The sequence below is a fragment of the Saimiri boliviensis genome, chromosome X, assembly GCF_048565385.1.
Source record: "Saimiri boliviensis isolate mSaiBol1 chromosome X, mSaiBol1.pri, whole genome shotgun sequence".
In the NCBI taxonomy this organism is placed as follows: domain Eukaryota; kingdom Metazoa; phylum Chordata; class Mammalia; order Primates; family Cebidae; genus Saimiri; species Saimiri boliviensis.
In genome coordinates, this window is record NC_133470.1 from 59,813,075 (window position 1) to 59,827,951 (window position 14,877).

The following is a 14,877-nucleotide window of genomic DNA, read 5'->3' on the forward strand; positions in this document are numbered from 1 at the left end:
AATGCCAGCAGTTAGGTTGAGTTAACTTTTTTTTTTTTTTGGAGACAGTCTCGCTCTGTCACCTAGGCTGGAGCGTGGTGGCACGATCTCAGCTCACTGCAACCTCAGCCTCCCAGGTTCAAGTGATTTTCTGCCTCAGCCTCCTGAGTAGCGGGGACTACTGGCATGCACCACCACGCCTGACTAACTTTTGTATTTTTAGTAGAGACGGGGTTTTACCATGTTGACCAGGCTGGTCTTGAACTCCTGACCTCATAATCCACCTTCCTTGGCCTCCCAAAGTGTTGGGATTACAGGTGTGAGCCATAGGTTGACCATTTTAAGAGTAAAGTATTTTCACCAGCAAAGCAATGAATAGAATATAAAAATCCAAGTTTCATACATTCTTTCAATGCAACAAAGCAAAAATCTAGTATTTTTAAATATAAAAAAATTGGATTTGGATTAGCCTCCTAATCTGTAATCAAACTACAACTGACATTGCAACTTCAGGAGTATCAGGATTTAGTTAAGTAAAAACAATTTGGGAATAAAGAATAATTTCATTTTAAACTCTACTTCTTACCTACATTTGGATAAACACTGTCATGAGGAATTATCTTCCAAAACTAATCTACTTCAACTTGGTGACTCCAATAATCTCTCTGGTCTTCCTATGTTGTTTTAGATTGAGTAATGTATTCTTTTAATTGGTTAGCTGGTTTGCTTATTCCCCTAATGCAAAAAAGTAGAGTTGTCTTCCTGGTTTGTAATATTTTTCAACTTGTGTATGCTGAGGTGATACTGTTGCCTAGAGATGCAGAATCCCCAATACGTTTGAGCTTCTGCAGTCTCTTTAAGTGATTGGCTAAAAATCTAGAAGCAACTGAAAGAGTCAGTAGTACTAAATTTCGGGCTATTGCCAAATTGGATTATATTCCTTATTATAACAAATTGTTATTATTTATTGGATAATAAGTAATTATACTAAAGTATAACTTTGTTTAGTATAAATAATGCAGCTCTTAAAGATTACTAAAAAGAATGTACAACATTAAAAGAATTTTAGAGTAAATAATTTTTATGACTAAACAAAACTGAAATATTAAGGGTTAATGTGCAAAGTTTTGCCTCATGTAATGCATCCATATAGTAGTAATAACAGTAACAATGATAATAATTATAGTAATAGGTAGCATATATTGCACACTATGAACCAGGTATGGTGCTAAAAGCTTTATGCACATTTTCTCATAAGATTCTCAAAACAACACGATGAGGTAGATAATAATATCTCTTTTGCTAAATGAAAAAACAAAGCAAAGATAAGTGACTTGCCCAATTACCCACTTTTGTGCAGTGTACATTCTGGTCCTTGGAGAATTATGATAAATAAATAGCAATTTTGTAAACAAGTAATTACAAAAAACACAGCATTACAAAGGCTTTTCCCATTAATAATTAGTCTTTCTTTCTTCATGGTGCTAGACAACTTCAGAAGGGTTGGGTAGCTACAGTTCTCTGCTGGGCTAAAAAAAAACTGATTGCTTTTATTCAGCTTTAAAAAAAAAAAAAACTTTTAAAATTTGCTACCATTTTTTCTTCTTTCTCTCTTTCTTCCTGGGTGACAATATTTTCCCTTTCCTAGGTGATCAGTTTTCTTCTCAGCCACCATCAAATTACACCTATTTTTAGTATACTACCAAAGTTCTTATATTTAACAAATTGTAGTGATGTTTCAAAATGGTGTGCTCTTCACACACAGAGATCATACCTTCAAGGAGTTCTTCATTAGCTGTTTCGCCTCTCAAGAGGATTTTCATTTTTAAGAAAAGCCCGGCAGGATTTAAATGTTCCTATTTTAAACAAAGAAATCACAATGATATTAAAATTGTGGAATGTAAAAGACAATTTTCAAGTAATTGCTAGCTTTATTAAACCACCTTGGGATAACTCATGATCAAAGGAAATCAAAATTACAAAAGATTATATCATAACATTCATTCTATCCCTGAGGATACTTCCCAATATTTTATTCAATCTAAATGAAATAATATATGGAAAAGAACATGTAAATATTTCTAATGAGTGACAAACATTTAATGACAAGATCAATACTTAAACTGTATGAATCTCGGGCCATGTTCTTTGTAAGCAAAACTACAAAACAGTTAATTTTATTTTCTTTTGAGATTGTTTAAGCCACCCAGTCTATAGTATTTTGTTATAACAGCTCAACCTAGCCAACGCAATTTAGTTTTGTCTACATTTGAACTTCACTTAAACAATCATAATGCATATAAGTTCTTCTTTGGCTTCTTAGATATGTTCTTCTGTGACTTCGATTCAAATTATGTTTTTTCATATTCATCCATATTGATACACGAAATTTATTTGTTTTCATTACTATATAGCATGGTTCACAAAAGGTGGACCCTGATTCAGCACCATCTGGGAACTTGTTAGAAATGCAAGCCTCATCCAAAACCTACTGAAGGAGAAACTCTGGGAGTATTGCCTAGCAAATTGTGTGTGGCATGTGTGTAAGAAAATGTGTAAAATAATTATTATTGATTTGCATTATAGAAAGTTTCCAATTCAACACGAATTCTATTATCTGTTTAGTAAGGTAATAAATGAGAAAACTGTTTAACAGACGCTCTAGGTAATACTTATAACAAGTTAAAAGTTTGAGAACAACTATTGTATAGTATTGTGTTATATGACTAAATCACAATTTGTTTGCACATTATATTTTGAACATTTGAGCTGTTTTCAACCCAATTGCTATTATGAACAATCCTGCAATCAGCATTCTGTACACCTCTCCTTGTATACAAATGCTAGAGCTTCTCTAAAGTATACACCTAGGAGTGAAGTTGATGGGTGGTTGGGTATGATCAAATTCTACTTTATCAAATGATGTCGAATTTGTTTTCAAAGTAGTTGTACAATTCTTAAAAAACTAGGAGTGAAGGGAACTTCCTCAACCTGACAAAGGGCATCTATGCTATACCCATAGCTAACACCATAATTAATGGGAAAATACTGAAAGCTCGCTTTCTAAGATTAGAAAAAGAAATTGCTCTTGCCAATTCTATTTAACATAGTAATGGATGTTCTTGCTAGAATAATTAGAAAAGAAAAAGAGACAAAAGGCATGCAGATTGGAAAGCAAAAAGTAAAACTATCTTTATTTACAGAAAATACTATATATATATATATATATATATATATATATAGGCAGAGTTTGGCTTTTGTTGCCCAGGCTGAGTGCAGTGACACAATCTTGGCTCACTGCATCCTCTCCTCCCTTCTGGATTCCAGTGATTCTCCTACCTCAGACTCCCAAGTACCTGGGATTACATGCGTGCACTATTTGTTTCATGGAAAGAAAATTTTTCTCAAAAATCTCTGGTGTTCAAAGAAGTGTATTTGTTTTAGTCTGTTCATGCTGCTATAACAATATATCATAAACTGAATACTTCACAAACAACACATACTGATTTCTCACAGTTCTGAAGGCTAGAAACTCCAACGTCAAGGTGCCTGGTGCCTTCTCATGTCCTCACATGGTAAAAGGGGTCAACAAGCTCCTGCGGCCCTCTTTTATTAGGGCAGTAATACCATTCAAGAGAGTTTCCCAATGACTTTATCATCTCCCAAAGTCCCCACCTCTTTTATTTTTACCTCCATTGTACACCAAAAAGCCCTCACCTCTTAATATCATCACTTCGGGGGTTAAGATTTCAACATGGGAATTTGAGGGGACACAAACATTCAGATTATAGCAATATTTTATTTTTCCTTTCTGTGCTATAGAAGAGATTACAACAATCTGTGAGAGTAAATGCTGAAGCAAATGTCTAAACTGGGTTTCAAAATGTGATCAAAACTTCAAAAAACACATTAAGTTAGTATTCAAAAATAAGAGCCTCATACCTTGTTTGCTAGGTTTATAGCATTGAGAGCCTTATCATAATATTTGGTGCCATCCCAATCCAAATAATTGATGGCTAATAACCGTAGAACTTGAGCCTGTAACAAAATTAGAAAAAAAGCAGATAGCTGATGGTTAAACTTAAATACAACAGCTGACTAGCAGTTCCACAATGACAAGCATCTTCTGAAACATAGTCTTGGAAGATGTCTCATCATTATGCTACCCATTCAAAACATTGTCTAAGAATCTTACAGTAATGGCTACATTCCTGGCTTATTTAAATTTAATATAATTGTGTTAATATAATTATTTTCTTAACAGTGTTTAACACAAGTATTTTATCATACTCACTTTTAAAATAAGGAAACCAAGGCAGAGCAGTATTTCATTTAATCAGCTTACCACCTCGTTATTATCATGGAACAACTCTAAGAACTGATAAGCTCCCCCAAACAACTTTGATGAAATAAATACAGCATTTCTGAGAAATACCTGCAGCTATTTCATAATAGTAAAAGGATCAAATCATCCAGAAGACATAGCAAAATGAATGAATCTCACAATGTATATTTTTAAAGAGCCAGACGTAAAACAGGACAACTGTATGATTCCATTTATACAAAGCTCAAGAACAGCCAAAAATACTCTAGAGTAATAAAAGTCAGAATAGTGGCTTTTTTTCCTTAGAAGTAGAGGTGGGTATTAACCGGAATGGGGCCAAGGAAACTTTTGGGGGTATTGTAAGTTTCTGTAATCTTGATCTGTATGGTGTAATATACAAAACTATATATTAAAACTCATCAAGCTGTACACTTGAGACTTGTGCAGTTTACTGTATGTAAATTACACCTCAAATGATTGCTGGCATGAAATAAAAAATTACTGCATAGTATTACTTCACGAAACTTACAATATGAATACTCCATATGAATCAAGCTTCTAACCTACTTTCCATCCTTATTTCCTTCTTAGACATCTCCCATCTAGATCCCTTGCCTGGAATCATTTTCTTCCTCCCTTTAAGCTGTGTGGATCCCATCTACAAGGCCTATCTCCTACCAAAAGGCTCCTTCAACTACTCTAGCTAATCTTGATAATCCCGTTTTCTACATGCCTTTCTGCATACTTCAGGTCAGTACCACAAAGTTTATCATTATTTTCCCAAATTGTTTCACTTGCAGTAGTGTTTTTTAAATTCTATTTTTCTTCATTGAAGTGTAAAATACATATAGAAAAGTTCAAAAATCTCAAGAGCTCTATGCTCTTATGAATTCTATCCTCTATGAATTTTCACAAAGTAAACACATGTATGTTAACAACTGAAAAATCAAGAAACAGAACATTAACAGCAACAAGTTCACCTGATGCTTCTTTTCAGATTCTATTTCAAATAGGGGTAACCAATTCCCTGATGTCCAACACCATATATTCATTTTAACTGTTCTTGGCATTAACATTTATGGAATCATACAGTATGTACTGCTTTGTATCTTGCTTCATTTATTCAATATTATAGGTGAGAACATCCATATTGTTGCAATTATTGTAGTTAATTGAGTCTCATTGCTATATAATAAGTGACAATGTCACTATATATATATAATTTATTTTTAATTGTAGTGAAATACACATAACATAAAATTTACCATCTTAACCCTCTTTTTAAATTTTAGGTGAGGTGCAGTGGCTCATGCCTGTAATTCTAGCACCTTGAGAGGCCGAGGTGGGAGGATCACTTGAGGCCAGGTGTTTTAGGCCAGCCCAGGCAACAAAGTGAGACCTCCATCTCTATAAAAAATTAAAAATTGGCTAAATGTGGTGGGGTGCACCTGTAGTCCCAGCTACTCGCTAGGCTGAGGAGGGAGGATTGCTTGAGCCCAGGAGTTTGAAGGTTACAGTGAGATGATCACACCCACTGCCCTCCAGCCTGGGTGACAAGACCCTGTCTCAAAAAAATCTGTTTTGGAGATGGAGTTTTACTATAATTCTCAAATGGAAACCACTGGCTATTCACAGGCATGATCACAGCTCACTGCAGCCTCTAACTCCTGGGTTCATGCAATCCTCCTGGCCTAGCCTCCTGAGTAGTTGGGACTACAGATACACACCACTGCACCTGGCTCCATGACCATTTTAGACATTTTTAACATCCATCTGAAGAACTGTCTTATCTTGCAAAACTGAAACCCTATACCCATTAAATAATAGTTCCCAATTTTTCCCTCTCCCTACTCCATAAAACCACCATTTTACTTTCTGTCTCTATGAATTTGACTACTCTATGTACCTCACATAGTGGAACCATACATTATCTTTTTGTGAATGGCTTGTTTCACTTAGCATAATCTCCTCACAGTTAACCCATGTTGTAGTATGTGTCAGATTTCTTTCCTTTTAAAGCCAGGATAATATTTCATTGTATTCACTTGTACTAGTTTTATCCTTCAATCGTAAGTTCCTTAAAGGCAGAAGCTACATTTTATGCCTCTCTTTTATTCCCCACATATTATGGTGATAAATATATTAAAAGGCATTCAGCTACATTTTGATTAATATGCTGTAATAGTAAGAATAAAATGGATATTCAAAAAATTTCATTTTGCTATAGAATGTAGTAATTTTACAACACATTTATTTACACAATCACATTTTGCTTCATTACATATTAAGGTCAATTTCCATATCCAGGCATGTTCTGTCTGGGTAGTTGGGGAAAAATCTGCAACTTCAAAATATGCAATAAGAAAAGTTAAAACTAGGCCAGGCATGGTAGCTGAATACTGTATTCCCAGCACTTTCAGAGGCCAAGGTGGGCAGATTACCAGAGATCAGGAGTTCCAGACCAGCCTAGCCAACATGGCAGAACCTCATCTCTGCTAAAAACACAAAAATTAGCCAGGTCTAGTGGCCCATGCCTGTAGTCCCAGCTACTTGGGAGGCTGAGGCACCAGAATCGCTTGAACCTGGGAGGCAGAGGTTGCAGTGATTACACCACTGCACTCAAGCATGGGCAACAGAGTGAGACTCTGTCAAAAAAAAAAAGAAAAGAAAACTTAAAACTTACATAGTCAAACATTGTTCAAAGTACTCTACGTATATTAATTCATGAGTACACGCCTATGAGGTAGATTATATTATATAAATGTATTTTTAAAATGCACTGAGATGTTAAATGATGTGCCCAATACCTAATTTACTCATAAATGTGAGTATGCTATTGTAATTTTATAATAACATAAAGTAGGTTCTTCAACCTACTTCTACAATATTTAACATGATCCTTACCAGCATTTCTGTATCAGTAGAAACCTTATCCATCTTCCCAATATCATAGCTTTGGCTGTCATTAAAAAGAAAAAAAAAAAATATATATATATATATACACATATCCATTTCAAGTAATATATAATTTTTAAGATATTTTCTTAAATATTGATGCTCTTTTCCATTTGTACATATATATGGCATTAAATATATATAATATACTTAAATTATTATAATATATACTGCATTAAATGCTTTACAAGTGTGTACAAGCTCTTTGGCCATTTAAAGTTAAAGAAATATAAATATGTATTTATTAATTTTTTACTTAGTTATTTTTGAGATGGAGTCCCATTCTGTCACCCAGGCTGGAGTGCAGTGGTGCGATCTTGACTCATTGCAACCTCCATCTCCCAAGTTCAAGCGATTCTCCTGCTTCAGCCTCTCGAGTAGCTAGAATTACAGGCACCTGCCACCATGCCTGGCTAATTTTATGTGTGTGTGTGTGTATTTTTAATGGGGTTTCACCATGTTGGCCAAGCTGGTCTCGAACTCCTGAGCTTAAGTTATCTGCCAGCCTCAGCATCCCAAAGTGTTGGATTATAGGCATGAACCACCATGTCCAGCTCCGAAGACACATAAATATATTTTTAAAATAAAATAAATGCAGTTGTTTTCACAGAAACAAATGCTTTAGCAATATTCATTAAGTCTCAAACCACCCTTCTGAAGCACTATTAGTTCCATTTTGCGGCTGAACAAACCAACATAGAAATAAAATTATTTCTGATATTTCCTAGATTGGTACTGAAAATGAGAGTGAGGGGTTGGGGAGGACAGAAATTCGATTTTCAGTTCTCTGCTTTAATTACTAAACCATATTATCTACAGGACATTCCAATAACCACAAATAATATATTAATATGAGTTTCAAGGTTTCAAAACCTAACACCTACAAAGCAAATCAAAGATCACTCACCATAAAATTGGTATTCCAAAGGAGTATGTCAATAAAATCTTGGTGAATTGAACTAACTTGAAGACAATACTTTGAAATATTCCTTTAAAATTTAAAAAAAAAAAAAAAAAACAAAACTCTAGGCCAGTCGCAGTGGCTCACACCTGTAATCCTAGCACTTTGGGAGGTAAAGGCAGTTGGATCACTTGAGGTCAAGAGTTCAATACCAGCTGGGCCAACATGGCAAAACCCCATCTCTATTAATAATACAAAAATTAGCCAGCATGGTGACTCGTGCCTGTAATCCCAGCTACATGGGAGACTGAGGACTGAGAATCGCTTGAACCTGGGCCGTGGAGGTTGCAGTAAGCCAAGATGGCACCACTGCACTCCAGTCTGGGTGACGAAGTGAAACTGTGTCTCAACAAATGAATAAAAATAAAAATGAACTAGAAATGACCCAGAACTGTCAAACTGAGTTTTCAGATTGCTAACAGTGATATAATGCTGGCTTAGTCATTGTCAGCCCTATTTCACAGAGGTCTCCTTTAGTACATTAACCTTATACTTCCAGTTTTTAAAATAACCAATGAGGGTGGAACTTCTGCAATGATGATATAAGGCGCTCTTTAGACACTCTCCCCAGTGAAACAACCACTCATCTGGACAATTCATTAAAACAACCACTTAGCCTCTGAAAATTGAAATTGTCCTAAGGGCATATAGAAAATGAGAAAACATTTATTCATGAAAATAGACTAAATCTCAGTAAAACCAGTGAGAGTCTATGGCATTTGAGCTATAAACTGCTCCCATCTATATTGGCTCCAAGTGATGGAAGCTACTCTAGATCGGTGCAGCCAAGAAGATAGGAATTACTTTTCCCCACAGCTCCTAAAATCCTAGGCTACAGTTTCACCTGTGGAGAAGCAGGCTGCCAGACTATCTTGACATTCCCAAGCCTGTGTCATGGAAGTGTTCTGGGCAAGCACAATAGAGAGGACTAGATTTTCTCTGCCTACTCAGCTCTCACTCTTAAGAGTAAGAATTCAACCCCAAATGTGACAGGTCAAGACTTCTGAGATTCTGATCATCTTCAACCCAGCTGATTCATCAGGCAGAGGTTCCATGTCAAAAGGGCACACTAAGAAGACCAAAGGCTGCCACACTGCCAGAATTTACTAATACGATAGCAATAAAAGCATGCCATGCTCCCTGCACCGAGCTCTAGTCATGTGGCTCAGAGGTTCTGACCAGAAGCAAGGGCCAGCAGCAAAGAAGAATTCTGCATCTCTTCCTGAGGGGACTGATGTATTTAAAACCGAGCATGGAGAAGTTCATGTCTAAGGGCACTGCTGAAAACAATGGAGATCCTGGTAGTGAGCAATTAAGAGGGAGTTGATAGCTCCATGATAATAGTCAGCAGACCAACCAGAAGGTTACCAAAGAGAACCAGGTTAACAGCCAAGAAGAAAACCCCTGGGGTCATACTTATCCCTGGAGGTCCAGAAGACTGTGCACATGTGCCATTCTGCACCCACTCAGGCACAATCAGAGAAAGTATTAAGGCAGACTAAAAAGCATTACCCAAGGCATACACAGATCTATCAGCAAAGGACCTTCAGCCTCATTGGCTCCAGGGCCTTAAGCAGAACCTCTAACTAAACACCAACTGAAAATTAAACTAAGATCCAGGAAAGCCAGCTAAACTAAGATCCAGGAAAGCCAGCTTAAAAATCAAATCGACCTCATACCGAGGGATCTGGGAGACTGTGCACATGGCCAAGACTATGCTTTCTTGGGCACCAGCAGAGAAAGAGTCTACAAGCTATTAGTCCCTGGATGAATGCAAGACAAAACCACAAACTCCCTGAGCTATAAAAACAGTCTCTAAACAAACACACATCCCACAGGAAAGGATGAAAAATCTAACTGGCTAAGTGAGTTTAAGCACAACTTTGGGCCAGTAAGTGAACTAGGATGCAGGGGTTACTCCATAAGAAGCCATGAATAGATAAAAACGAGGGGGAAAATTCCAAGGAAGAATATTAGAGGCCACACAGTGTGGGGAAAATAAATTACACCAAATTAGTTCAGCCAAGTGAAAAATAAATGACTAAACAACAAAAACAATAAGCTCCAGAAAGAGGAGAAACAGTATCTAGACTTGCTACAATACATTTTCCAAAATGTCTAGTTTTCAACAAAACATTGTAAGACATACAATTAAAAAGTACAGATGCCGGAGAGGATGCGGAGAAATAGGAACACTTTTACACTGTTGGTGGGAGTGTAAATTAGTTCAACCATTGTGGAAGACAGTGTGGCGATTCCTCAAGGACCTAGAAATAGAAATTCCATTTGACCCAGCAATCCCATTACTGGGTATATATCCAAAGGATTATAAATCGTTCTACTATAAGGACACATGCACACGAATGTTCATTGCAGCACTGTTTACAATAGTGAGGACCTGGAACCAACCCAAATGCCCATCAATGATAGACTGGACAGGAAAAATGTGGCACATATACACCACGGAATATTATGCAGCCATCAAAAACGATGAGTTCGCGTCCTTTGTAGGGACAGGGATGAACCTGGAAACCATCATTCTCAGCAAACTGACACAAGAGCAGAAAATCAAACACTGCATGTTCTCACTCATAGGCGGGTGTTGAACAATGAGAACACATGGACACAGGGAGGGGAGCACTACACACTGGGGTCAGTCGGGGGGAAATGGGGGAGGGACAGTGGGGTTGGGGAGTTGGGGAGGGATAGCATGGGGAGAAACACCAGATATAGGTGAAGGGGAGGAAGGCAGGAAATCACACTGCCATGTGTGTAGCTATGCAACAATCTTGCATGTTCTTCACATGTACCCCAAAACCTAAAATGCAATAAAATAAAATAAATAAAAAATAACAAAAATTCTGGAATTGAAAAGTACAATAACTGAAATGAAAAATTCAGCAGATTTGAGCAGGCAAAAGAAAGAACAAACTAACTTGAAAAGCAATAGAAACAATACAAATCTGAGTAACAGAAAAAAAATGAAGAAAAATGAAGAGGTGCTCAGAAAAATGTAAGACACCATTAAGCACACCAACATACACATAACAGGAGTACAAGAAGGACAAATAGTCAAAGAAATGATGATCTCTAAATTCCCCAAATTTGATGAAAAACGATAATAATCTACACACCCAAGAAGCTTAATAAAATTCAACAGGATAAGCATTAAAAAAGCTACATCCAGACACATGATAAGCGAAAAGTTATTGAACATCAAAGATAAAAAGAAAATCTTGAAAACAGTAAGAGAAATATGACTCATCACATAAAGGGGAATAACAATGAAATTAACAGCTGACACCCCCTCAGAGTTCATGGAGTACAGAAGGCAAAAAGGATGTATTCAAAAATCTGTGAAATTTAGAATCCTATATCTAGAAGAGCTGTCTTTCAAAATTAAGAATAAATCAATACATTGCCAGGTAAATAAAAAGTGAGAGAATTTCTTGTTGGCTAATCTGTCTTACGAGAAATACAAAAGGAGGTTCTTCATGCTAAAAGCAAGTGACTCTAAAGAATAATTTGAAGTCATATGAAAAAATAAAAAGTGCTAGTAAAGTAATTATGGAGGTATTTATAAAAGAAAGTATGATTATGTATTTCCTCTACTTCCTAAATTTATTTAAAAAGCAATTGAATAAAAAACTTCTTAAGGTGTACTCTTGGGGCATATCATTTGTAATATATTCGACAACAATAACACAAAGGAGTAGATGGGGTGGGAAAGAAATTATAATTCAAGTAAGGAAATTACACCACATGGTACTTCAAATCTAAAAGAAGAAATCAAGTGAGCCAAAAGTTATAAGGAGGTTGAAATTTTCAAAACAGAGTAAATATGTTTGTGTTCTCTTTTTTCTCTAATCTTCTTTAAAATACATAAAATTTTGCAAAGCAATAATTATAACCATGCATTCTTGAGTTTTTAAACATATGTAGACATAGTAAGTATAATAATAATCACCCAAAAAGAAAAGAGAATAAAGCTATGAAGTAGTAAAGTTTTTATCTCTTACTAGAATAAAGTTAGTATATAAATCTGAAGCAAACTGTAATAAATTAAGATGTATTTTATAGGCCATAGAGTAACCACAAGGAAACTAACTCAAAGAAAATATAATCTGGCTGGGCACAGTGGCTCACGCTTGTAATCCCAGACTTTGGGAGGCTGAGGCAGGCAGATCACCTGAGGTCAGGAGTTCAAGACCAGCCTGGCCAACATGGAAAAACCCCTTCTCTACTAAAAATACAAAAATTAGGTAAGTGTCTTGGCGCAGGCCTGTAATGCCAGCTATTCAAGATGTTGAGTCAAGAGAATCGCTTGAATCCAAGAGGCAGAAGTTGCACTGAGGTGAGATCACGCCACTGCACCCCAGCCTGGGTGACAGAGTAAGACTATCTCCAAAAAAAAAAGAAAAAAAATCCAAAAAAAAGTTAAACAAATTAAAATAGTAAACCATAAAGTATTCACTTAAGACCCGCAATTCCAGAGCTGGAACAAGATGATGGAGTAGAAGGCTCCACCCAATAGTCCCTCCTGCTGCAAGGACAGCAATTTAACAACTATCTACACACAAAAAAGCACCTTCAGAAGAACCAAAAATCAGGTGAGCACTCACAGTACCTGGTTTTAACTTCATATTGCTAAAGGAGGCATAAAGAGGTAGAAAAAAAACAGTCTTCAACCGCAGAAACCACCCTTCCCCCATCCCATAGCATTGCTGTGTGCTGGGGGAAGGAGAGCACAATTGTGAAGCATTGAACTAGCTGCTGCCCCATTACAGCAGAAAGCAAAGCAGGACCAAGCTCAACTGACCCCTGCCCAAGGAGGGAGTGTTTAAACCAGCCCAAGCCAGAAGGGAACTGCTGATCCCAGCAGTCGGACCTTGAGTTCCACAAGCCCTGCCACCGTGAGCTAAAGTACTGTGGGACTCTAAATGAACTTGAAAGGCAGCCTAGGCCACAAAGACTGCAACTCCTAGGACAGTCCTAGTGCTGGACTAAGCCCAGAGACACTGGAGTTGGGGGGCACGCAAACTACTGAGACACCAGCCAGGGTGGCTAGAGAGTGCCGATATCACCTCTCCTAACCTCAGGCTGCACAGCTCGACAAGACTCCAAAAGACACCCCTTCCACATAAGGAGAGAAAATGGAAGAGTGAGGAGAATTCTGTCTTGCATGTTGAATGCCAGTTAAGTCACAGTAGGATAAGGCATGGGTTGGGGTGATGAGGCCCCCTTTCAGGCCCTAGCTCCTGGACGTTTCTAAACAAACCTTGGGCGAGCAGGGAACCCACTGCCTTGAAGGGAAGGACCCAGTTTTGGCATCACTCATCACCTGCTAACGAAAGAGCCCCTAGGCCCTGTATAACCGACAGTGATACCCAGGTACTGCATCAAGGGCATTAGGTGAGCCTCGGACTGGATGACTTCAGGTGAGACTCAGCGCATTGCTAGCTGTGGTGGCTAAGAAGTTAAACTCCTTCTGCTTGAGAAAAACAAAGGGAAAAGTAAAGGAGACTATGTATTACATGCTGAATACCAGCTCAACCACAGCAGGACAAGGAAAGGGTCAGGGTTGTGAGGCCTCCTCTCCAGGTGCTAGCTCCCAGACATTTCTACACAAACCCTGCGCCAGAAGAGAACCCTCTGCTTTGAAGGGAAGGACCTACTTCTAGAATCACTCTTCACCTGCTAACCAAAGAGCCCTTGGGTCCTGAATGACCAGCAGTGATACTTAGGTACTACGTCGAGGACCTTGGGTGAGACCCTGAGACTTGCTGACTTCATGTGAGACTCAGCACATTCCCAGCTGTGGTGGCTTCAGGGAAAGACCCTTCTGCTTCAAAAAAATAGAGGGGAAAGTAAAGGGGTTTTGTTTTGCATTTTAGGTACCAGTTCAGCCACAGGAGAGTCAACCACCAAGCGAGCTCTTGGGGTCCCCAATTCCAGAATTTGCATTTCTGGACCTGCTATGGGCCAGAAGGGAGCCGAGTGCTGTGAAGGGTGAGTCCCAGACCAAGCAGCATTCACCAAAAGCTGACTGAAGAGCCCTTGGGCCTTAAGGAGATGTCCGCAGTAGTCAGGCAGCACTTCTTGTGGACTGGAATGGCAGTAGCCACAGGGTGAGTTTCCTCTGCCTTTGGAAAGTGGGAAGGAAGAGAGGGAGAGATTGCATCTTGTGGTCTAACTGAGAGCTCAGCCACAGTAAAATATAATAGAGCACCAGGTAAACATCCAAGGTTTCTGACTCTAGTCCCTGGCTCCCAAATGGCATTTCTGGACTCTCCCGGGGTGTGGGAGAACTCACTGAACTGAAGGGAAGAACACAGGCCTGTCTGGCTTTGCCACCTGCTGACTATAGAGCCCCAGGGTCTTGAGCAGTGGGTAACGAGGTGGTTGATAGAGAGTGGTTACAGCGCACCTTGGGTGAGACCCAGTGCTGTGCTGGCTTCAAGTCTGACCCAGCGCAGTCAGAGTGGTGGTGACCACAGGGGGACTGTGTCACTAAACCCCTAGTTTCAGGTAGCTCAGAAAAAGCGGGGGGGAGAGAGAGAGAGACAGAGAGAGACTCTGTTTGTTTGGGAGAAGGTAAGGGAAGAAAACAAGAGTCTCTGCTTAGTAATCCAAAGAATTCTCCCAGATTTTGCCCAAG

The 14,877-nt window shown here is 38.3% G+C and overlaps 1 protein-coding gene across 1 annotated transcript in view; it reads right to left on the reverse strand.

The window, feature by feature from the left end:
- Positions 1-14,877, reverse strand: part of TEX11 (testis expressed 11) — a gene marked incomplete at its 5' end in the record, with an annotated part of 328,765 nt that overhangs the window by 213,892 nt on the left and 99,996 nt on the right. The window contains 3 exons of the mRNA XM_039475670.2: positions 1,754-1,835; positions 3,922-4,017; positions 7,208-7,262. Of these exons, the coding sequence (XP_039331604.2) occupies positions 1,754-1,835; positions 3,922-4,017; positions 7,208-7,262 (233 nt within the window). The remainder of the gene's footprint in view (positions 1-1,753; positions 1,836-3,921; positions 4,018-7,207; positions 7,263-14,877) is intronic.